The sequence below is a fragment of the Genypterus blacodes genome, unplaced genomic scaffold, assembly GCF_046128005.1.
Source record: "Genypterus blacodes isolate CSIRO-AG114 ecotype Tasmania unplaced genomic scaffold, CSIRO-AGI_Gbla_v1 ptg000281l_1, whole genome shotgun sequence".
Taxonomy (NCBI): Eukaryota; Metazoa; Chordata; class Actinopteri; order Ophidiiformes; family Ophidiidae; genus Genypterus; species Genypterus blacodes.
Genome location: NW_027467072.1, coordinates 28,548 through 53,546, shown reverse-complemented (window position 1 = coordinate 53,546; position 24,999 = coordinate 28,548). Strand labels below are relative to the sequence as shown.

At 52.3% G+C, this 24,999-nt stretch overlaps 3 protein-coding genes across 3 annotated transcripts; 1 reads left to right on the top strand and 2 right to left on the bottom strand.

Annotated features, from left to right (window-relative positions):
• On the top strand, positions 1-20,659 carry slc39a11 (solute carrier family 39, member 11). Its single transcript, XM_076172073.1, has 7 exons — positions 1-154; positions 8,468-8,570; positions 17,101-17,268; positions 18,690-18,759; positions 19,560-19,658; positions 19,844-20,002; positions 20,109-20,659. The coding sequence occupies exons 1-7, from the start codon at positions 44-46 to the stop codon at positions 20,185-20,187; spliced, it is 789 nt and encodes a 262-aa protein (XP_076028188.1). The 5' UTR covers positions 1-43; the 3' UTR covers positions 20,188-20,659.
• Positions 20,660-20,972: 313 nt separating this feature from the next.
• On the bottom strand, positions 20,973-22,623 carry LOC143017379 (nuclear factor 7, brain-like). Its single transcript, XM_076172072.1, has one exon. It carries the CDS (start codon positions 22,499-22,501, stop codon positions 21,074-21,076), a length of 1,428 nt encoding a protein of 475 aa, XP_076028187.1. The 5' UTR covers positions 22,502-22,623; the 3' UTR covers positions 20,973-21,073.
• A 150-nt stretch (positions 22,624-22,773) lies between these two features.
• On the bottom strand, positions 22,774-24,960 carry LOC143017382 (E3 ubiquitin-protein ligase TRIM35-like). Its single transcript, XM_076172076.1, has one exon. It carries the CDS (start codon positions 24,563-24,565, stop codon positions 23,618-23,620), a length of 948 nt encoding a protein of 315 aa, XP_076028191.1. The 5' UTR covers positions 24,566-24,960; the 3' UTR covers positions 22,774-23,617.
• Between the last annotated feature and the right edge of the window lie 39 nt (positions 24,961-24,999).

Genomic DNA, 24,999 nt, shown 5'->3' with positions numbered 1-24,999 from the left:
GTTGGCCGCTTCCTACTGGTCGCTGCTGGCGCCGGCCATCGACATGGCGGAGGACTCAGGGAAGTACGGCTCCTTCGCCTTCGTGCCCGTGGCCGTGGGGTTCGCTCTGGGCGCGGCCTTCGTCTACCTGGCCGACCTCGCCATGCCCATGCTGGTAAGAAGCCCAGGAGATGTAGTCAGGATCAGTGTGTGTGATCTTTGTGAAAAGTCTTAAGATTCCCTCTATGGGCTCTATGGGCTCTATCAGCTCTATGGGCTCTATCAGCTCTATCAGCTCTATGGGCTCTATCAGCTCTATGGGCTCAATCAGCTCTATGTGCCCTATCAGCTCTATGTGCTCTATGGGCCGGTCTCTGCTCTGGGCTTCATGCAGAGAGCAGTTGTTGCCTTAAGCTCCTGCAGTCACACCAGGACAGCAGCAGGAGCTGCATATGAACCAGCAGCTGACATATCACTGTCATGCACACTGATGCAGGTGGCACGCACACCTGCATCACACACACACACACACACACACACACACACACACCAGGGTGGATAGTGCAGGAAGATGGCCTCCATTTACTGTATTCAGGAGCAGGCTGGTGAGTGTGTGATGTGAAGGAAGCTCAGGTGTTCAGGCCCTCGCTCACGTTTACTTCACGTCTCCTCTTCTTCTTCTATTCCCAACATTGGACTTGTTTCCTTGTCTCCTTGTGTCCCTCCCTCCTCTCCTCGCTCCCTCTTTATTTGCCATGGTGATGACTGTGGAGGAATCAGGCTGGGATAATGGCCAGTGTGAAACCAACAGGGAGCGTTGGGGGTCCTACACACACACACACACACACACACACACACACACACTCTGGGGGGTCATCTGTGTTTAGACAGCTGCTGGTAGCACTTTTTACTGGCTCCTCAACAAACACCAGCACTGAATGAGAAGAAGGAGGAGGAGGAAGGGCAGGATGGACAGAGGAGAGGGAGAGAGAGGGACAGGGTGATGAAGAGAGAGGGACAGGGTGATGAAGAGAGAGGGCGATGAGGTGATGGTTGGTTAAGAGAGAGAGAGAGAGAGGGTGTTGATGTGAGAAGTGGTGTGTAGGATCTCTGTAAACCCTTTGTATGTTCTTTGTACAGCACATGTATGCATGCAGCGTGTGAGCTTCTTCGTCTTCTTCACGTCTTAATGGATCCATAAGGATCAGATTTAGGTTCATGTTGGGAACACAGAGAGATTTACACACTCTGAGTCTGCACCTGCTCACCTGCTGCTCGACTGTGTGTGTGTGTGTGTGAGGACACTCTGTGTGAGGATGCTCTGTGTGAGGAAGCTCTGTGTGAGGAAGCTCTGTGTGACCAACGTTATCTGCTCTCTCCAACAACAAAACATTTGTTACTCCTTATTATCTTCTCTCTCCCACCTTTATGAGCCATCACCATAACAACGGATCCTGCTCATGGGCAAAGCGAGCGTTGCCTGCGTGTGTGTGTGTGTGTGTGTGTGTGTTTCGCATCATGGTATATATCACCAGATTGGTCTTTTCCATTCTATAGTTTACAAGAAACACTTTGGCCGTGTTGACAGCGGCAACAAAGAGCAGAGCGCAGCAGCAAACACATGACATCGTCAGTGTGTGCCGTGTCCTGGGAATGGCTGTCTGACCCCAGTGACTGATTGGAGTGTTTGGTCCTGGTTGCCCGTGGCGATGTTCTGAACCGTTGGGATCGGTCTCATTTACCCCCCGGCTTGTTTTCAACACCCCCCCCCCCCCCCCCCCCCCCAAAAAAAACCCCTCCACAGTCCGGCCCGTGATCCGTCAACCGTCAGCCGGAGAATCCAACTTAGGTTTCAACGCGTCCATATCTAGGCCACGCCCATTTGCTGCTCCCTAATTTTTCCACCACTTTGATCCGTCCGTTCTGTGGCCGGCTCTCTCTCTCTCTCTCTGACTCACCGTAGCTGAGCCTCGCTCCCTCTCCTCGCTCCTTCTCCTCGCTCCCTCTCCTCGTGCGTCAGCGAGCCAACGTCCAAACTGGAACACGTCGGCCATTTTAATTATGGCCCCCCGCTCGCTGGTTTGTTATCTCTGGAGTTCTGTCCAGATTTATGGCTGCGATTGAGCCAGGCTGTCCTTATCTGAGCTTCCTGGCTCAGCCGTGTGTGTCTGTGTGTGTGTGTGTGTGTGTGTTTGATGAGTGATGCTGGTGAAACACTGATAGTTTATCAGTGTGAAGGAACCACAGAGTGAGGTCATCTCATCAGAGAGGAGTCACCAACTCCAACTGGGCCTCTTAGTGTTCAGGTCTAATTGGACCCCAGCTTTGAGGGTCCGGCCTCTTGACGCCCTGATGCCGCTCCTCCTCTCTCATCGTCTTCTTCTTCTTCTCCTCCTCCTCCATAAGGCATGAAGCAGTTACAGGCAGAGTAATAATTTAGTATGAGTCATAAAATGAGAAACGGCACAGAGCCATCAGAATGTGCCAGAAGCCCCCCCTGGGCTGCGGGGAGCCGGGCCAGCTGTGATCAAACATCTGGACCCAGGCAGGTTCAGGCCGGAGCATGTGGATGATGGAGAGCCCGGTCCTTCTGCGGATTCTTCATCATCTGAGGTCAGGACAGCTCAGGTTAAAGTTTGCTTCTTTACTTTTACATTACTGCTACAACTACTGTGCAGCTTGGCCCCGGTTGCCGTTTCCTGTCTCGCAATTATTCTGGCGGTGTACACGCTCCAGCTTTGTTTACATTGGAGACGAGCTGGAAGACAAATTTCCCATGTGGGAGCAAGAGGAAGAACAATCAGAGAAGAACACACAGCCGATGTAACGTCACGCCAACAGCTCCTCGCCTCAACTCAACGTCTGTATGATTTATCCTGGTTGAGAACACGTGTACCTGCCATCCCCTCGCTCCTCCTCTCCCTCCTCTTCCTCTCCAGTCTGCAGGGATCCAGCAGTGAGAGCTAATTACTTTTTATGAGTCATATTCTAGTGATTTTCTTTTATTGATATAATTGTTTAATGCGTCGTAAACGTTCCATCTCGGTGGCAAAACTCTAATTAAAAGTGTGGCTGTAATCCGTCTGCCAGATAGTGTGACGGCGCCGAGAGGAGTTTGTAGAAACGCTTCCTCTTCTAATCCAATCACAGCTCGTTAACGCGGTCACAGATCAGGAGCAGGAAGAGATTACAGGAGACGCCTGATGATCCGCTCGCTATCTCGGCCGCCATCTAATTAATCTGGAACTTTCTCCCGCCGTGACGGACGGGTTCGAGCTGCACCAGCAAACCCCCCAAAGGGTGTGGAAGAGACGGGAACGCCGGGGACAGGGACGTCCTCAAGAGGGAGACGGGAAGATGTCCGTTTGTAGCATCAGGACTTTTATAACTGAAGAGAACCTTCATCGATTTTACAACGTGTGTGTGTGTGTGTGTGTGTGTGTGTGTGTGTGTGTGTGTGTGTGTGTGTGTGTGTGTGTGTGTGTGTGTGTGTGTGTGTGTGTGTGTGTGTGTGTGGGGTCAGGCGTTGCAGGTTGCCAGAGTCCAGCGGCGTCCCATGATTCATGCAGACAACAGCGGTTCTTCACCTCATTTATTCACCGCTCATGTGCCACACACTGAATATCACATGACAGGATAGACACACTGGCCAACCTGTGTGTGTGTGTGTGTGTGTGTGTGTGTGTGTGTGTGTGTGTGTGTGTTTTTCCTACTGTGCTGGCCTGCGTCCGGCTCACCTATGAATAATCATTCCCCTTTGAAATGTCATCTTCCAAACCCAGTGGCCCCAAGAAGATCACTGCAGTGTGTGTGTGTGTGTGTGTGTGTGTGTGTGTGTGTGTGTGTGTGTGTGTGTGTGTGTGTGTGTGTGTGTGTGTGTGTGTGTGTGTGTGTGTGTGTGTGTGTGTGTGTGTGTGTGATGGTGTGTGTGTGTGTGGTGCACGGAGTGAGGGAGAGAGATCTGTCTAAGATGGAGAGACAAAAAGACAAAAAAGTAGCTTCCTGTGTGTGTGTGTGTGTGTGTGTGTGTGTGTGTGTGTGTGTGTGTGTTGTACATATTGAGAGAGACACAGAGAGAGTGAGAGAGAAAAAGTAGTTTCCTGAAGTGTGTGTGTGTGTGTGTGTGTGTGTGTTGTACATACACACTATTAAACAATATGATTGCATTTCCATAACGCTCGTCTCAGCCGCTCGTTCTCACCGTGTCGCCATGGAAACATCACTTTCTCCGGCGTGGGGGTCTTTTGGCGCTGCGTCTCTATTTCACCTGCTACTCACCGCGGCGGCGTGCTGGTCGGACACAGACGCTCCAGCTTCACTCAGGCTGTCACCAGTGACGTGAAGAGGACAGGAGATCCTAGGGAAGCGCCTGTTTGAGGCTCTCTGTCTGCTTTGTATGCACACACACACACACACACACACACACACACACGGCCCTGCTTTGATGCTGAGGCATTGTCAGATCAAAGCCACGCTCCAGGTCGCTCCTCTGGAGGACGGCGTGTCGGCTGGCCTCCTCTGGAAGTCGTTATCTTTGATCAGACTGAGTGGCCAGCAGGTCTGAGGGCAGAGACCACGGCCGCCACGAGCCTGAGTGGCTCTCATGAGGCACGGGGGCCAGACCTGATAACCGGGCGCCCTGGGAAGCCTTCCTGTCCTCAGCCTCGACCCGTAGCAGCTCCTGGAGCGCTGACGGGACGCCGAGAGAGGTAAAGTCCTGCAGTTGCACGCAAGAAATCCAGAGTTTCATAGATGGGATCATAAGATTCTGTGATCAACAACAATCCTGAGTAGCATCGGGCCGTTACAGATGTGCTTCACCCTCCAGTAGCCTCTTCAGCATGAGAGTTCTTATCCAATCAGCAGCGAGTCTCTACTGCACCAGGAAGCATCGGTTGCGCAACAGGTGTCGAAACAAAGCGAACGCCGGAAACGGACGCTTCACCGCTCAAACGCGCCCACGTGGCTCGAGTCTGAGGAGGAGATCTGGCAGGAGAACAGGAGGTGCTCACGCTTGTTTCTTCCACATACGTGTACATGCAGGCTCGAGTGTGGATGGCAGGATATAGAGTTACCGTGGCTGCTCTGCCGCTTGCTTTGTATGCAGACGGCTGTGTGATGCTGCAGTGATGAGGCTTATCTGTTTGTGTGATGACGGCACGCACACCTGATGCAGCCATTGCGATACGAGGTGGAGGAAATGTGAGACGGGGAAAGAGATTAACCGCTCTGGATCGTCACCATAGCTACGTGAAGTGACAGAGCAGTTTGAATCCTAACACCTGAATCCGCTCGCCTGAATGAGAAATGCCCGTCGTGAGGAAGAGGAGGAGGAGCGTGATGAAGGAATGCAAAAAGTTGACATGGAAACTCAAAACTCCCAAACTAACAAGTGAGAGAAGCAGAGTCCATCGGTCCGTCACGCTTAGGTACGGGAACGACAACAACAACAAACGGTCCAAGCTGAGTGTGTGTGTGTGTCTGCACGCTCCACTCTCTAGGGACACGTGAAGAGCAGCATGTAAGAGTGTGTGTGTGTGTGTGTGTGTGTGTGTGTGTGTGTGTGTGTGTGTGTGTGTGTGTGTGTGTGTGTGTGTGTGTGTGTGTGTGTGTGTGTGTGTGTGTGTGTGTGTGTGTGTGTGTGTGTGTGTGTGTGTGTTCCCATTTCCTCATTTACACTCATTAATTATTCCAACCGGCATTCCACTAATTAGCCGTGTCGACCCGGCTCCCGATGTGCCTTTGGGTCTTATTTGTGTGCATGTGTGTGTCCCTGTGCATTGATCCACATCACTGTGTGTGTGTGTATGTGTGTGTGTGTGTGTGTGTGTGTGTGTGTGTGTGTGTGTGTGTGGGGGCTCTTTCTTTGATTCCTCCTCTGTTTTCTCGAGGGTTTCCTGCGGTCGTGTTCCAGCTTTTAGCAGCGCAGCTTTAAGTGTCGGATCAAAGAGAGGGAGTTTGTTGACATTAGTGCCCAAACTGCTTAAATCTCATCTTTGCTTTTCATCTCCATCTTGCTTTGCTTTCTGTAGTCCTGCGATTCTGATGAGAGGAAAATCCCACATAAGCCTTCTGAATATTGGAACACAAATCTCAATGTTTGCTTCTTCGTTTGATGTTTGTTACTGTAGAACCAGACTGGACCTGTTGATCCGTCCATCTAATCTGTCCTGGGATCAATACTCCAGATCTAAAGGCCCACATTCATCCTGCTGTATGCTTCTGATGTCGGCTCGTCTGTGGGGTTTCATACAAGCCCAGTGAGGACAGTAACTACCCCCCTTCCTATCGCCCAGTGGGCCAGTGCCTCTCAGTGTTATCATCGTTAGTTCAAGCAACCTGAAAGTCCACTTAATCTAGAGAAATGATCCAAAACTCTCATCAGTCTCATCACGTTTGAGTCCAGCTGAGGCTCAGGATGTCGTGCTTCCTCTATTTCACAACATCAATACAGTCATCGTCACCTCCACTCAGATGTCAACAGGATCCACACCTAATTAAGCAGACACACACACACACAGACACACGCTTGTCCTTGTGTATGTGTGTGTGTGTGTAAATATGTGATTGACTCATCTCAGGGTGGACTCTCTCCTACACCGGCTCATTTGCCGTCTCCGCCGCTCTCCTGCAGGCCCGGCTCGTTTACCCTCGGCTCCTCTGGGTTCATTTGCAGAGCGCCGCGTCCTTCGCTTCTGGATTAAATGACAGCTGTTTGGTCTCGACCTCGCAGGCCGGCGAGCTAACAATGAGCTGCAAGCAGCCGACTCTCGGCAGGCTGCAGCTTTGTTCTCATTACGCGTTTCCAAGGTCTCCTTTAGACATCGTCGTTTCTTGAAAATTGGTCTCTTGGATGTTGTGGGGGTTAATATGAAACACAGGGGTGTGTGTGTGTGTGGGGGGGGGGGGGGGGGGTTAATATGTAACACAGGGGGCGGAGCTAGTGCATATTCAGGGTTCAGGCCTTCATTGTACTGGGAAAGGAAATTGGTTAGCAGCCACGAGTCAAAAAGGAATACTGATGCAGAACACACAGAGGATATACATTCACCTACACACTTAACCAGGAAGACCAACCGGCCAATTAGACGCTCCCGCTGCGCTTTCCAGCTATGATTGAAATCTCCATGGCAGAAAATAATCCATCTTCTGACAGGAAGTGTAAACACCAGGTGGTTAAGTTCAAACACGCCGAGCTCAGGCAATCAGGGAGATAAGGCGAGCGTGTGTGTGTGTGTGTGTGAGAGAGAGAGAGAGCTGTGACAGTTAGCTCCACTTCAGCTTCTTCCCCTCTGGTGTGTGTGTGTGTGTGTGTGTGTCCTCGGAGTCGTCTCCCACAGACTGAATCAGGTACGAGGTGGATCACTTTTGTTCGAGCTCGCCTGCTGCAGGAAGATACGGCGTCGCTGCCAGATGTCAGCCGCCGTGAAACCCACTTCTAACTGACTGCGGCTGCATCTAATTACAGATTGGCGAACGTGACTGTCTTTGCCTGTGAGTGAGAGTTTAAAGGAGCGGTGCAGCGGTGGAGTCTGTCCGTCACAGAGCTCTGAAGACAGGAAGCAGAACTCTGTGATGTTGGAATGGAAAAAGCGATCCATGAAGAAGAAAAATGTATCAAAACATTTTACAGGGACGCAGGTCGATGTGAAATAAAAGAAAAGATTGCAGAGCCGTTTGTGTGTCCAATCTGTGTGTTTACATGCAGATCAATACAAGAGCAATCAGCTCCTCAGCAGATCTGACCTCCACCTCACAGCGTCACCGCATGAAGCAGCACACCTGAACGTGCGGCAGACCAAGGGTTAAAGCGTTGTTCCTTACAGCGTGTTTTGAGCTTGAAATCGTCACGGAGCGCCGAGTGAGGCTGCATCCTGCCCCGCTAATTACCTGTGTGTGTGTGTGTGTGTGTGTGTGTGTGTGTGTGTGTGTGTGTGTGTGTGTGTGTGTGTGTGTGTGTGTGTGTGTGTGTGTGTGTGTGTGTGTGTGTGTGTGTGTGTGTGACTTTGAGCCGGTCGGTACGATGCTGAAAGTGTTTTATAGGGAGCCTGTGCCTGCTGATGAGATTGTATCACGGGCCGCCACCAAAGGCCACCACAGGTTAATAATGTCCTTCCAGATGCCTCACGGAACGTCCCACACACACAGACACACACACACACACACACACACACAAACCTGCGTGGTGCCTTCGCTGGCTGCTGGTAATACGATGCACAGGACATCTGGAATATTCAACTGGTCCATATGAGTTCTGTCGGCTCCGGGGCTCAACCTGCATAACTCTGGTCGCTCTGTGCTCATTCTGTCGCTCTGCATCAGAGGCGACACGTCTCCCGTTCTCCCGGCCGCCTGGAGGCTCGCGCTGCATTTTACGTCACAATTCTGCAAATCAATCACAACATCCTGGTCCGTATATTTTGTCCTGTAAGTTGAAGTTTGAATCCAAAGTGAATGAACTTCATGTGTTCCTCTGTGTGCTCTGCAGGGCGTGGGCGCTGACCCCCAAGTGACCTTGGCCCTGCCCCCCGACACCAAGCAGAAAGAGGACGATCCTTCCTTCCACCTGGAGGAGATGACCATCAGGATAGGTAGAGCCACGCCCCCTTCAGGCAAGACCCCTCCCTTCATATACCAACAGACAGCCACAGCCTCACACACACACACACACACACACACACAGGTAGCCACTGAGTCCCACTCCGTGCTGCACGCGGCCACGAGCCATCATCTGGTCTGTGCTCAAAGTTGATTTCCTGTCGTTACCCGACAGACGTGGCGAGACGGCGACATCTTCAAAGTGGTGCTGTTCATCACGTCACATTACACTTAAACTCAATATGCTGCTGCTGCTGCACACTGAGGGGGACTGATGCTACCACACTGAGCTTCTCTGATGGCTCACTTCCTCCTCTTCACTGGGGTTTACTTTCCTTCATCTTCCTCACTGTGTATGTGGCCACGATCACAAGTCCACCTCCTTCCTCAGGTCCAGGTTCCTCAAATCACTCCTCCAATCTGCAGCACAGAGGACGTGTTCTGACCCGACACACACCTGACTCACAGATTCTGAAGGTGTATGTGACGGTTGGAGTTCCATCCCGTTAGTCTCATTCCCTCCTCCTCCTCCTCATCCTCGCCGCCTCTCAGCTGCTGGGTGTGTTTGCTCCCAGCTGCTGTGCCTCACCTCAGTAAACACCTGCAGCCATGGCCTCATTGTTCCCAGCATGCAGCGCTCCCAAATCCAGCCTCCCCGCCCCCCCCACCCCGCTCTGAGCTCATCTCCTGCGTCACCCCGCCGCTTTACACAGCGGTCGCCCCGGGAGACGCAGGTCCACCCATGTTTCTACATCGGCTTATTCCTGTTTGGGGTCAGAGGGCAGGACAGAGTCGTGTTCTCATGATTGGTTTGTCTGAAGGGTTTGAACTGAAAGGGCAAAATAGAAGAAGGCTGAGAAAAGCAGGCAGTGAATGTTTCTGTGTTGTGACGGCTCGCTCTGTGTGTCGCTGAGCTGGAGCAGATGATCGTCCTTAGTTGCGACCGAGTGATTCTGCTCTCAGCCCGGCTCATTAACCCCCTGTCTGCTGGGCTCTCATGCTCTCTACCTTTAAAGCCAGAGTGTTCATCTATAGGACCCTCCAGCCTTCGCCCTCTGCAGCTCCACATCCCCGTCCTCCTCCTCCTCCTCCTCCTCCTCCTCCTCCTCCTCCTCCTGCCAGCACAGCACCGGCGTGGCAGACGTGACTCAGCACAATAACCACACCAGGGCAGCAAATCAGGCGCCAAACTCAATGAATCCCAGCAGCTCACCTGAGGGCGCCCGGCCTTCATTCTACATGTATGATGAAGCTGTATGTGCTCAGTCTGGGCTCCTGGCCGGCTGTCGGGTCTGCGTGTGAGTGTGAGAGCTTGGGGCGATGTTGTGGGTCTGTAAAGGCTTTGACACTTTGTGTGTGATGTCGGGCTGCACAAATCAAATGGACTTGACTTGATCGGTGCGCTCGCTCTCTTCTTCAGCTCTTCCTCTTCCTCTGTCTCCTTACTGCAGGGCTCCTGTGCTTTGATCTCTCAGGGTGATCGGTGCTTTGTGTTGATTAATCTGGTGTGTGTCCTCCTTCTTCCTCAGCCATCACAGAAGACACACACACACACACACACACACACACTTGGACCCTGTAGATGTTTGGTATATGAAGGTGGACGGCCTCTCTTGCCGCTCTCTCTTCATTCTGATGTTCTAACCCAGTTCCATGTTGTCAGACTCTCACACACACACATTTGTGTAGCTTTATTTAGCAGACAGGCGAGTTTGATTGATCTTATCTTGAGGATGTCTTTAATCATCTCTCTTTATAACCCATAATCAGTGTAAAGAGGATGGAACACAAGCTGCTGGAGTGTTGTTCCAGTTTGAGTCCAATCCAATCAGAAGCTCAACCAGGAAGCATTTAGATGGAATTGTTATGAAGTGTTTGTGATCATTGAGCGGTTTAACATTTCACACGCAGTGAAAATATGAAGAGAGGAAGAAGCTGCAGCCTGTGTTTGGTGAAGAGGAGCCGCTGTAACAGGAAGTAAAGTGGCGTGTTCTCCTTAACGTGTTCCCTGGTTCAGCCTCTGCAGCACGTCGGTACGCAGGCAGGAAACACGGTCCGGACCGGCTCGGTGGGTCGGGCTTCACACTGAAGCCTTAGTAACCGTGAAGCCTCTGGGATGTGGCCGCCTCACATACGAGCGCCGGCTCACTTTACACGACACTTTACAACTCCACGCACATGCTTGTTGCATTACATCGTGGCTCGCTTCCTCCCCAGCAGGGCTGTCAATCACACAGTTCAGTCCTTTGGAAGGCCTGGGAGCGACAGGGAAACAGGAAGGAATGCGTCCCCCGCAACATGTGCTCCTCCTCTTCCTCTGCCTCATTCAGTTCATTGGCCTGATCCTGATCCTGATCCTGATCCTGATCCTGATCCTGATCCTTCCTCTGTCATTGCTCTTCCTCCAGCACCTGTGGCTCATCCAGAGCTGGAGCGTGTGATTGGGCACCTGAGGCGTGTTGTCTGGTACGGAAAGTCATCAAGCACAAACAGATCGCTCACCAGATTTGTCCCTGAGGCGTTTCAGCTCATTAGTCTGAACTCCACTGGGGGGAAGAGGCAGAGTAATTACAGACTGGACTCCTAGCTCTCATGTTCATCTGCAGGTCCTTCTGTTGTTCCTGTTCTCCAGCTCTGTGTCCGTCTTGATGAGGCTGCAGTCTTTATCATTTCTCACTAAGTATTTGTTTTTCTGGATTTGGAGCTTCTCTCTGTAATCAGCGACACACTCATCTGGAGCTGGAGCTCATCTGCCTGACGTCGCTCTTTCCCATATTTAGCGTGTGAACATATTATCAGACGCTCCCTGACGTCTTTCTGTCCTTACGTGATCGTCTTAACGAGAGGAGAAGAAGTTTCCTCAGCAGATGTTTACGTCCATCAGCCGGCGTCACATTGTCTCGTCTGCTGGTGTTCAGGCCGTCACGGTGTCTCCATCGGGATCTGACAGTTGCCAGGCAACAACAGCCAACGGTGGCGTACACGTGCGTCTATCCGTCAGCATGTAGTACCTGTCTCACCGCCCGCCTGTCTGTGGCCCGTCTCCTCTATCTTCACTTTGACGTCTGCGGGTTTTACAAAATGCACCCAGTTTCATTCAATCCCTCATCTGTCAATCAAACAGCAGAACTACAAGCTGAACAGCTGGAGGTGCTAAGATGTTTGGCTGCTTCAGAGGACACGGGCCAGGTGACCGTGGCAGGTGTTGCCTCACTGCCAGCCTTTTTACCAAAGCGTGTGTGTTTGGTCCAAGTTGCCCTGACCCAGTCCCTGACATTTGTTTTCATGTTGACCCAATTGATTTCCCCCCTGCTGTCACTCAGGCGTTCCTCTGGTGTCACGTTGTTGTTGTTGAGGTGGTGCAGCTCTCAGGTAGACGTGATGAGCACCTGAGCAGACGGCAGTGATGAGGAGCTGTGCGTCCGTCACACAGCAGAGCAGAGCGCCCCGGTCAGCTCGCTCTCCCCATCAGCCTTGACGTCACCGTCTGTTCTGGCTCTTTTCAGAGTTTCCTTCTCTCTCTCTCTCTCTCTCTCTCTCTCTCTCTCTCTCCCTCCCTCTCTCTCACCATCTGCTCCACTGATTTGATACAATTTTCCGTTTGTATTGTTGTCAGATTTCACTCTCACTCCTGTTAGATTTGATCGGATCTCCTCCCTGAGAGACGTCCATCCCTCTCTCACTCTGACCTCCGTGTTCACAACCTCACGTCCCTCTGGCATGATCATGACATCATCAGTAAGTGGTATTCATGTACCAACGGTGACATCATCTCATGATGATGTCCATGTTGTTGTTGTTGTTGTTGTAAGAGGCTCATGTGAGTGATGAGAGATTAGGATGAAGATGATTACGACTCTAAATCCTGAAGTTGAGTGGAAGCAGCAGTGACAGTGTGGTGGTAAAGAGGCGTGTAGATATTCCCTCTGTTCCCTCTGTTCCCTCTGTTCCCTCTGTTCCCTCTCTTCCCTCTCTTCCCTCTGTTCCCTCTCTTCCCTCTCTTCCCTCTGTTCCCTCTCTTCTCTCTCTTCCCTCTCTTCCCTCTGTTCCCTCTCTTCCCTCTCTTCCCTCTCTTCCCTCTCTTCCCTCTGTTCCCTCTCTTCTCTCTCTTCCCTCTCTTCCCTCTGTTCCCTCTCTTCCCTCTCTTCCCTCTGTTCCCTCTCTTCCCTCTCTTCCCTCTGTTCCCTCGGTTCCCTCTGTGTGTTTGCTTTGGACACAGAGACGGAGAAAAGCCAGCACAAAAGTCCAGATCAAAGTTTAGCTGTGGGACAATGTGAGACCCGAGGAGAGCAAACGTCCCCTCAGCAGCAGCGTGAGCCGGCTTTACCCAGCTTTACTGCTGCTGCTGCTGCTGCTGCTGCTGCTGCTGCTGCTGCTGCTGCTGCTGCTGCTGCTGCTGCTGCTGCTGCTGCTGCTGCTCCCGCCCGGGACGGCTCGGATGTGTGTGTGTGTGTGTGTGTGTGTGTGTGTGTGTGGTGTCAGGGAGATCATGTGTGACTGTGGGCCGACAGGGTGAGACAGCAGAGTGACTGGTGGGATTCTGGCTCCCCTCTCCCTCTCTCCTGCTCCCCTCTCCTCTCTCCCTCTCTGGCTCCCCTCTCCCTCTCTCTCTCCCTCTCTGGCTCCCCTCTCCCTCTCCTCTCTCCCTCTCCCGCTCCCCTCTCCCTCTCTCTCTCCCTCTCTGGCTCCCCTCTCCCTCTCTCTCTCCCTCTCTGGCTCCCCTCTCCCTCTCCTCTCTCCCTCTCCGGCTCCCCTCTCCCTCTCTCTCTCTCTCTCTCTGGCTCCCCTCTCCCTCTCTCCTGCTCCCCTCTCCTCTCTCCCTCTCCGGCTCCCCTCGCCCTCTCCTCTCTCCCTCTCCGGCTCCCCTCTCCCTCTCTCTCTCTCTCTCCGGCTCCCCTCTCCCTCTCTCTCTCTCTCTCCGGCTCCCCTCTCCCTCTCTCTCTCTCTCTCTGGCTCCCCTCTCCCTCTCTCTCTCTCTCTCTGGCTCCCCTCTCCCTCTCTCTCTCCCTCTCCGGCTCCCCTCTCCCTCTCTCTCTCTGGCTCCCCTCTCCCTCTCTCTCTCTCTCTCTGGCTCCCCTCGCCCTCTCTCTCTCTCTCTCTGGCTCCCCTCGCCCTCTCTCTCTCTCTCTCTGGCTCCCCTCTCCCTCTCTCTCTCTCTCTCTCCCTCTCTGGCTCCCCTCTCCCTCTCTCTCTCTCTCTCTCTGGCTCCCCTCTCCCTCTCTCTCTCTCTCTCTGGCTCCCCTCTCCCTCTCTCTCTCTCTCTCCCTCTCTCTCTCTCCCTCTCCATCTCTCCTGCTCCCCTCTCCCCCTCCCTCTCTCTCCTGCTCCCCCCTCCCCTCTCTCTCTCTCTCTCTGGCTCCCCTCGCCCTCGCCCTCTCTCTCTCTCTCTCTCTCTGGCTCCCCTAGCCCTCTCTCTCTCTCTCTCTCTCTCTCTCTGACTCCCCTCTCCCTCTCCCTCTCTCTCTCTCTCTCTGGCTCCCCTCTCCCTCTCTCTCTCTCTCTCTCTGGCTCCCCTCTCCCTCCCTCCCTCTCCCTCTCTCTCTCTGGCTCCCCTCTCCCTCGCCCTCTCCCTCTCTCTCTCTCTCTCTCTCTCTGGCTCCCCTCTCCCTCTCTCTCTCTCTCTCTCTGGCTCCCCTCTCCCTCTCTCTCTCTCTCTCTGGCTCCCCTCTCCCTCCCTCCCTCTCCCTCTCTCTCTCTGGCTCCCCTCTCCCTCGCCCTCTCCCTCTCTCTCTCTCTCTCTCTCTGGCTCCCCTCGCCCTCCCCCTCTTTCTTGAACATCCAGGATGTTGTTTTTTATTCTAGAGGATTGTGATTTCCGTCCTGGTTCCATCTGAGCTCTAATTGTGTGCTCTTCCTCTCCTTGTCATTATGTGCCTCCATTTCCTGCATGCGTTTTCTGTTCCATCCCTTTCCCCCCCCTTGTGTTCCTTCTGATTGGTGGTAAGCGCTCGCTCCACACCCACCTGACCCGCCGCTCTGTGTTTGGCTGTGACTGACAGGCCGGGGCGCCGCCACTTACGGCGTGTAAAGGTCCATTAGTACCTCCGTGCCTGATAATGTCAGTAATCACAGTCCACCGCCTGCCTGACTGTAATGAATGTGGGCTGTCAAGGCTCCAGAGGTGATTCATGCTCACCCCTCACACCGTCAAACCAGAGCCCAGAACCCAGACTGTCCAGCGTGTGGCGCTGCAGCACCAGGCACACGGAAGGGGGCAGGACAGGGGGGGGGGTAGTTACTGTCATGTCTGATAGCCCTGTAAAGCCTTAAGCAGAGCATCCAGCTCCCCTTAGAGGCAGAGCGGTAAACAGAGCTGCAAGCATCACTATTAAACATGGAAGAAAGAATGATGGATGCTGAGTGTGTGTGTGCGTGTGTGTGTGTGTGTGATAGTAATGAATGACTGTTTGTTGTGTATTATGGGATGGCGTGGTATCGGATGCTGGAGCGGCTGTTGCTAATGAGCACTCAGGAAAGACAGCAGGTGAAAGCTGTGTGTGTGTGTGTTTGTGTGTGTGTGTGTGTGTGTGTGTGTGTGTGTGTGTGTGTGTGTGTGTGTGTGTGTGTGTGTGTGTTATAGCCATATTGGAATAAACAGGAACAATGTTCTCAACACAGACAGTGAGACAGGATGAAGAGGAGCATCTGAAGCATGAAACTAAGGAGGAGGAAGAGGAGGGTGATAACAGGCGAGCAGTGGAGCGAAGAAGAGGATGATGCAGGGTCAGCAGGTCAAGGAGAGAGAAATAGAGAGAGAGAGAGAGAGATCCACCTGGCTTCACTCACAGCCAGGTGGACACACACTTTAATGCCTGGCTTAGAAGCACAGCGTCTCTCTCTCTGTCTCTCTCTCTGTCTCTGTCTCTGTCTCTGTCTCTCTGTCTCTCTCTCTGTCTCTCTCTCTGTCTCTCTCTCTCTCTGTCTCTCTCTCTGTCTCTCTCTCTCTCTCTCTCTCTCTCTCTGTCTGTCTGTCTGTCTGTCTGTCTGTCTGTCTGTCTGTCTGTCTCTCTCTCTCTCTCTCTCTCTCTCTCTCTCCCTTTGTCGTCCTCCATGTTGTTTGTCCTCTGAGGCTCTCACATGTTTATGCACACACACGCACTCCTACCTGCTCCGGCATTGCCGCCGTGTAAGTGCAACAAGTAAGTGCGCCCAGAATATGCTGCGCTCATTAGTGCTCACCCACCTCCATCCTCTTCATCCTCTGCATCCTCTTCATCCCTCACATCGGCTCCTCAACAAGCAAGAAAATTAGAATCGTGCGACTCTCAAAACTGCAAAAACAAAGTGTGTGTGTGTGTCTGGGTGTGTCTGTGTGTGTGTGTGTCTGTGTGAGGCTTTGTAGAGGATCTTGAGATGAGTCCATCGCACGGCGGTGCTGTTCACAGGCAGACTGATCTTGTCACATTACATTACATTACGATCATTTAGCAAACGCTTTTATCCAAAGCGACCTACATTACATTACATTACCACCCATTACAGAGGGGGGAGCAATTGAGGGTTTGGTGCCTTGCTCAGGGGCATCTGGGCAGGGACTCGAACCGGCCGACCCTCCGGTTCCCAAGTGAAAGCCCTACTAACTGAGCTTCTGCCATCCCTCCCTCACGTCACAAACTGTTTACGCTGCAGAAGCTTTGGCAGAAAAACACTTTGATCCGTTTGATCCTTTTTTAAATGTGCTTATTGAAGCCTCGTGCAGAACCGGCTGGTTGATCTGAAGCTCTGAGGCGTCGCTCCACAGCAGGAGAGCTCTCTGATGGATCAGTCTGTCCATCAAAGTCACTCTGCTGGGGAGGCAAAGGGAAGTTTCTCCTCCTTTACTAAGATGTGGATCAGCAGCAGCAGAGAGATGAGGGACAACAGCACGCGTCTGAGGAGAGAAGTGTGTGATGCTGATGAAGGCCAGCAGCTCACACACACACACACACACACACACACACACACACACAGTGTTGCGTCACCCTAATGGAAGCTTTATTCAGCCGTGTCTCTTTGAAGCCTGTTTGTCAGGACGGTTCCTTCTGCTGGACACTGGACGTCCTTGTGCGTCTCACTTTGATCCCGCCCACGTCTCACCTGGTGGACGTCCCGCTGCTTTAACGCTTCTTCTTCTGCTCCCACTGAAGGAAAACACAGCTGAGAAGATGAAGATGAAGATGAGGATGTGCTCTGCCTGCTGGATGGACACGAGGCAGCGCTGCACGCTAACAGATGGAGGAAGAAAATATAAGAATGGAAGGGAAAACGAGCCCCGTGTCCGGTCGCCATGACAATGCGCTGACCCAGTTTTCACCTTTACAGAGAGAGAAGGCGCGATCCGAGTCAGGCACACGCCATATCACCACGGTTACGCTGCTGCTGCGGCTTTGGAAGACGCCCAGAGGGTCCCCTCGTTAGAGTTCATACCTCCACCAAGGCCGAACAAGCCTGGACATTGAAAGATTAGCCTCGTTCGTCGTTGTCATTTCCTGTTTCTTGTTAAACCGTTCCTAACTGCGTTCTTCTTCTTCTTCTGTCATGTAGATAAGGCAGAAAACGGCGAGGTGTACCAGAGAAGGAAGGGGGCGTCCTCGGGGGGCGGCGAGGGGCAGGACACAGGAGGCAGACAACAGGAAGGAGCGGGGCAGACGGGAAGCAGCTGGCGGCGCATCGTCCTCCTCATCCTCGCCATCACCATCCACAACATCCCAGGTGAGAGCGAGCGTCGGCGTTAACCTCACACACACACACACACACTTGGTGGAGCTATAGACGTGTATCGATCCGCCTCCATCAGAGCGCCACCTGCTGATTGATGGAGAGGCGGCTTGGGAGGATTTGAATGATTTCCTCCGGTCGGACCTAATCGACTTCCGATCTGCAACAAGCTTGCCGCTACGTTGTTTCCATGGTGATGAGCGATTGTTAGCTGCATGAAGAGTCGGCGCCGAGCAAATTGGAGACACGTGAAGCAAAGACTTGGAAGTAATCAACCAAACTCCATATGCAATTAAATTTAAAAGAGCAATTCATTAAGAGGTTTCTATTACACACACACACACACACACACGCTTTGTAAAGGAGTGTGTGGAAGCTTCAGGCCTGAAGCTTCACCTCACCTCTGTGTTCCTCGTTGATGGATGCAGCAGAGGCGCCGTGGGGCAGAAGTGACTTCCTGCGTGCTTTGCAGGAGGGTTAGCGACACAAGCAGAAGAAAAAGCAGCAGCAGAAGAAGAAGAAGAAGAAAATAAAGGTGCAGTTCACTGGAGGGGGAAATAGAGTGGAAGACGTTTGGCCGTTCATCCGAGAGGCCAAAGAAGCAGCGGCCATCAATCCCACCTGGCAGCTCAGCCTCCCGCCGCCACAGGTCCGCCCCCGCACAGACCTAATTGAGCAACAGAATCCATCCCGTCCGCATCCTCGGCGGCGCCGGCTGGGGGCCAGATGATGGATGGTGGTTTGGTAAAGAGCGATGTCACACGCCGGCGTCTTAGCCTTCCTCCGCCGTTTGCTCTGTGTGTCCTCCGCTAACGGTGTGAGGAGAGGAGGCAGGAGGCAGGAAGCAGGAAGCAGGGGGCAGGAGGCCTGGGCATGATGTCGGGCTGGCGGCTGTCAGACTTCAGGCCTGCTTGTTTCTGTGGCCTGATGAAGACTCTCCCTCCTCTTCACCTTATTCCTTAATGAGTAAATGAGCCTCTTTAGATTTGCTAATTACAGAGCGGCTGACGGCCCTCGACTGCTCATCAGGAGGCGTAACGCTGTTTCTCTCTTCTCTGACGAACTGAACACACACACACACACACACACACACACACACACACACACACACAGAGCAGATGTAAATGTACAGCATGCGTGACGTCCATCAGGTATGAGACATGAGGGACAGAAGATGGCCACACGCTGGAGGAAAGAAGCACCTGAAGCACCTGAAGCACCTGAAGCACCTGAAGCATCTGAAGCACCTGAAGCACCTGAAGCACCTGAAGCTGCCGTGTGACTCCTGCTCTTAGTTACAGCATGTAGCCGTTCAGTTCCATCCTCTCTTCCAGTGTTGACTTCAGGTTTAGTCCAAGTGACAGATGATGATGATGATGATGAAGGTGACAGTGATGTGTGTCTCTCTTCTGCAGAGGGCTTGGCTGTGGGCGTTGGATTCGGTGCCATTGGAAAAACCTCGTCCGCCACTTTTGAGAGCGCCAGGTAAGACAGAAAACACAGATCATGACCCACCTTAGACCTAAGACCTGATCTCCAGACCCCCTTTGGTTTAGTCTTTGGTGTTTACTTTGGTGAGTCCACTGCACAGCTGAGCCTTGGTTCTGATCCATCAGTCGTCCCTCAGCTCTGTTCTAACTTTGTTGTAAGCCAGCTCCAGACTTCACTCTCACCCCGGCTGCAGAGAGCCTCAGTGATGTCATCAATCACAGGCAGGCCAAGGCGAGCTCCCTGGGCCGCACAATGAATCTAATTAACATGGAAATAGAGATCTGAACGTGTGCTCTGGTGATGTAATGAATGAAGGAGCGGCTGGATGCTCTGGATGTGACGCTCTATCCTTCACCTCTTCACTCTGAGGGCTTTGATTGAAGGCTCAGCAGTGAGACCACATTCATCACAACGACCTTAATGATCCTCACATTAAGAACCATATGACATCACTCCACTCCCTGGTGAGGAAGGTGATGATGCATGCTGGACCTTCAGCTGCTCTCCTTCTTCTGGGTGGAATCATCAGGTTGTGAGTTCAGAGCGGTGAGAACATCACAGCCCTCTGCTGACATCTAGTGGTGAAGGGTTCACACTGCAGCCAGGAACACCCAGCTGAGGGAGGCGGAGCTCAGAGACGTCCAGGACGTTCAGGTGGACAAGTAAAGTTAGAGGACCGACCAAATGGATCTGTAGATGTCTGTGTCTAATCTACGCTGGAGTGTGTGAGGTTGTTTGGTTCCCATAGAGATACAGATTAACCCTTTGAGTCTTCATGTTTCTAAACCCCTCAGAAATTTGGCCGTGGGCATCGGCATCCAGAATTTCCCAGAAGGCCTGGCGGTGAGCCTGCCGCTCCGAGGTTCAGGCATGTCAACGTGGAGAGCGTTCTGGTAGGAGGAGATGTGTGTGTGTGTGTGTGTGGGTTGGTGTGTGTCACATCCTTCTCTTCAGTCTTGTAGGTGTGACATCAGTGTTTGCTCAGACATGCAGCAGGTGGCGCTGTTGTGCGGCGGGGGAACAAAGCGATGTCACGGTCTGTGGTGATCTGTGTCTGATGCGTGTTTCCCCCCTCCAGGTACGGCCAGTTGAGCGGCATGGTGGAGCCGGTGGCCGGGGTGCTCGGGGCGCTGGCCGTGGTTCTGGCAGAACCTCTGCTGCCGTACGCGCTGGCGTTCGCCGCCGGGGCGATGGTCTACGTGGTGGTGGATGACATCATACCCGAGGCCCAAGTCAGGTGAGGTGGCACAGAGAGAGTGATGACGAGTGAGGAAGAACCCAGTGAGCATCATCGCCTCAAACTCTTCCTCGCCAACTGACCCGCGCTTCCTTTGACTCACCAGCGGAAACGGGAAGCTGGCGTCCTGGACCGCCATCCTGGGCTTCGTTGTGATGATGTCGCTGGACGTGGGGCTGGGCTGACGTCGCCCTGACAACCCAAGCAACACTACCCCGCATAGCCGTGATGTTGTCACAATGCTGCAGACCTCAGAGTGAAGGAAGGGACCAAAGGAAGTGTTTGGATTATCAAACACTGATTATTCTGCTACTATTGTCGCTACTTGAATTTCCCAAGTGAAAAGGATTTTGTAAGATGCTGTACAAGTGACTTTTAACTTAAACTAATTTTATTTTGACTTTGTTGGAAAGATGGATCTTTTTCACAGCTCCTCTCCACTCCCCATGCTGGATGTGAATGTTTGGGTGGAGAGGATGAAACTGAATCTCACGTCCTACATTACAAATCCATGAAGTATGTTGTTTGATTGGGTCGCTAATAGACCTGTGGACCTGTAGATGAATCATGGTGGTACTGATTGTTTGTGATCTTACACACTCACATATCAAACGGATCTGAACCCCAAAACTAAGATGTTTATTGTTATTAAAGCAGTCATGAAAGCAACACATTGTTTATCAAAGTGTCCTAAACCAAACCAGAGTGTTTCCCTGCACATGTAAAGCTTCTAATAAGTAACCAACCAAGTCATTGACCTGTTTACATACCTGTCTGCTTCTTCTCCATGTGGCCCTTAGATCCTGCAGTCGGCTCTTTTGCTTTGGAGTCCATTTCCGTTTATTCTTGTTATTTTTTGTGGTGGGAGGAAATTAAATTCATTTCAGGAGCGACCGGTGTGTTCTGTTTTCTGTGAGGGGAGCGAGCGATGAAGGGATGAAGAGAGGAACCTCTGCGGGGCCTGAGGACGGCAGGAGACCAAAGGTGAGTCCTAACTCTCCGTCCTCACTCTCACTGAACACTTACAGATCGTCACGTATGTTTCCCAACACGCCACCTCGCGTCTCAATTTCAATTCCGGTCCGGAAGCGTAGCCGGACTGTAGGACCGCAGTCTGGCTTCTGCTGAAATGTCGAATGTCAGAATCTTCAGCGGTTGTTCATTCAGAGAGCTTATGAATGGAAACACCCTCTCTGTGAATGTGTGTGTGAAGGTGTGTATCTTTGCTTTAGAATCAGGATCAAAGAAGGACAGCTTCCCATGGGTCCAGTCTAAATGCACTCTGATCCTCTGGGGCTTCTTCTTCAGTCTCAGCTGGATGGACTGGTTACAGAAGATGGCTGTGTATTTACCCTGGTAGAGGATGATCCTCCAGTCACCAGACTTTGGGATCCCCTTCATCTGGGACAGCTCTGAGAACACACCCAGTCCCCAGTGTGGATTGTCTCCCACCTCTACGTCCCAGCTGTGAGTCCCTGAGTCGAAGCCCTCAGAGCCCAGAGCAGCCACCAGCCTGTTAAACCTCTCTGGGTTGTCAGGCAGCTTCTGATTCTGTCTGTGGGTCACAGTGGTCAGATCTTCAGACAGGGCCAGCTTGTGATGACTGGTGTTTGGGTCCAGAATCACAGGAGTGTAGGAGACCATCTCCTTCATCTTGCTCCAGACGGTGAAGCTCAGGTTGCCCAGGTGTTTAGCCACGTCTATTGGAGCTCCTGAGTCCAGCTTTGGCTCGTCCAGCAGGGGGCGCCGCTGGGCTCTCTCCACTGCAGCCTTGTAGTGGAGCAGGAACGAGATGTCTCCAGATCTCAGCTCCTCCTCTGTGGCTTTGATTGAGTGTGAGAGATCTGCTATCTCTCTGCTCGCAGCCTCACTCTTCTCCCTCATCTTCTCCATCTTCTGCTTCTCTTCCTCCTTCAGTGCAGCCATTCTGGCCTCCTCTTCATCTTGTAGAAACTTTTGGAGCTTCTTAAACGCCTCAGTAATCTGACTCTCTGTGTGCTGGAACTGGACGCTGATGTGTTTCGTTGCTTGATCAAAGGTTCTCTTAAAACCTTCAAAGAGCTTCAGCTTCTCTTTGAGCTTCTTCAGGGAGGCCTGGAGTTCCTGCTTGCCTTTCTGTGCAGCTTCATCGATGGGTCTGAAGCTGTGGGTGCTGTGTTTCAGGGAGTCTCTGCAGACGACACACACCGGCTGCTGGTGGTCCAGACAGAAGAGCTTGAGCTTCTCATTGTGCAGGTTGCAGAGATGTTCAGAGTCTGATGAAGCTCTCTGATCCCTCACATGTAAGAAGGACTCACACAGGGTCTTTAACACCAAGCTGACTGGAGGGTCAGTGGCTGAAGTCCTTTTACACAGCGGACAGTTGTGTAACTCGTTCTCTCGCCACCATTTCTGCAAACAGCCTTTGCAGAAACTGTGTGTGCATGACAGAACAACAGGTTCCTTAAAGATCTCACAGCAGATGGAACAGGAGAGGTCGTCATCTGATGCAAAAGCCATGTTGGTCCTTGAGTACAGAAGGCAAGCAGCTGGAAAGTTACCTGAGGCTGGAGACAGTTTCCTGATTAGTCCTTAACACACACATGTGGTCTGAGTCATCAGGCCAGCGATGAGGTCACCGGGGTCCAGACCTCAGGCATTATGTCATCGTGACAACTTCAAAGTGTGTAGTCAAGAGGTTGAAAACGTCCAGAGATCAAATAAACCAAAGCAGCAAACACGCAGTATTAAAATACACATAATAAAATACTAACTAGCAATTAGAGGGAATTTATTGTTTATTTGCATGGCTGAATGAAATCACAGGAGCGTGTCAGGGGAATGACATCATGAGCTGTTAATGACCTGAAGACCTGAAGGAACCAAGCAGCATAATGACATCACCAATGATGTCACAGTTGGTCATGAATGAGACGACATCATGGATGAGAACACCGTTCCTCCAGTCACCTTCAAGCTTCAGGACACTCTGCTCAGGGGTCAGAGAGCAAACGCACTTTTCTTATTTGCATTATCAAAATGTTAGAAGTGGGATACCTGAATGGAACCACCTGAGCGTGTCAGTGTCGGCTGGACGCTCACCCCTCCCTGCTGGGCCCTGGTAGACGTAGGAGACCAACTCCACACAAGATGGACAACGGGTCTGCACAACCCGTCCGTCAGAGGACAGTGGTGCTACAGAGGATGAAGGACGAGTACCTACCGCCGCCTGAATGCAGTCATTAGATAACACTTACCTGTTTCTTTGTATCGATGGCGCGCTGGGTCTCATCCCGGGTCCGGCTGGTTGAGTTCCTTCCACTTTTGCGGCGGCTTCCAGCAGGTTGGACTCGCCCACGAATGATGCCGCCTGAGAGACTGATGGAGACCTCCGGACTACCGATCAAGCTGAGGTGGCTGCCTGTAAGGTGGCAAGACAAAAGGTGGTGGAACTGCTATTCCCGGAGGCATTCATCGCAAAATCTTGGGACTTCTCTGGCCGCGACACTGCTCACATTCAAGCAGTTTGTGGACTGTACACGTCTTCGTGTATTCACTGAGAACTGTGAAGCATCTCTCATGAGTGACCGAATAAAGAAGCGGCCTCTCAACTGCCTCCGGAAATTGATGATTGAATTATACGATAGTGACAGTGGTCAGCTCTTCAGACAGGGCCAGCTGCTGATGGACGGTGTTTGGGTCCAGAATCACAGGAGTGTAGGAGACCATCTCCTTCATCTTGCTCCAGATGGTGAAGCTCAGGTTGCCCAGGTGTTTGGCCACTTCTATTGGAGCTCCTGAGTCCAGCTTTGGCTCGTCCAGCAGGGGGCGCCGCTGGGCTCTCTCCACTGCAGCCTTGTAGTGGAGCAGGAACAAGATGTCTCCAGATCTCAGCTCCTCCTCTGTGGCTCTGATTGAGTGTGAGAGATCTGCTATCTCTCTGCTCGCAGCCTCACTCTTCTCCCTCATCTTCTCAATCTTCTGCTCCTCTTCCTCCTTCAGTGCAGCCATTCTGGCCACCTCTTCATCTTGTAGAAACCTGTGAAGCTTCTTGAACTCCTTATTAATCTGCCTCTCTGTGTGTCGGGCCTGGACTTTGATGTATTTTGCTGCTTGATCGAGGCCTCCTTCATATCCTTCAAAGAGCTTCAGCTTCTCTTTGAGCTTCTTCAGGGAGGCCTGGAGTTCCTGCTTGCCTTTCTGTGCAGCTTCATCAATGGGTCTGAAGCTGTGGGTGCTGTGTTTCAGGGAGTCTCTGCAGACGACACACACCGGCTGCTGGTGGTCCAGACAGAAGAGCTTGAGCTTCTCATTGTGCAGGCTGCAGAGATGTTCAGAGTCTGATGAAGCTCTCTGATCCCTCACCTGTATGGACTCACACAGGGTCTTTAACACCAAGCTGACTGGAGGGTCGCTCATGGAAGATCTCCTCTTACACAGCGGACAGTTGTGTAACTCATTTTCTCGCCACCATTTCTGCAGACAGCCTTTGCAGAAACTGTGTGTGCATGACAGAACAACAGGTTCCTGAAAGATCTCACAGCAGACAGAACAGGAGAGGTCTTCAACCGATAGAGAAGCCATTGATGTCCTGCAGTACAGAAGGCAAGCAGCTGTAAAGTTACCTGAGGCTGGGGACAGTTTCCTGATTAGTCCTTTACACACTCCGTGGTTTGAGTCATCAGCACGGCCCAGGACAACTATGAGGTCACCAAGGTCCAGACCTCTGAGATGATGTCACATACACACCTCCAGGGTCTGGCTCAGCTGGGAGTGTCCTCCTCCTGCCACACTGATCCTGATCACAGCAGGATCCAGGCGCCCCCGATGGAAAAGCTCATACATGTCAGTAAGATTAGTAATTAGTAAAAAAGTGTGTATGAGTGTGATGAAGCCAGGAAGCAGGCGAGTGTGGAAACAGCCGGGCCACATCGGCGCTCTTGCATTCAGGATCCACAAGGACACAACATATGGGCTGGTGCGTTCAGGGACTCATGAATGAGTCAGCCACATTAAAG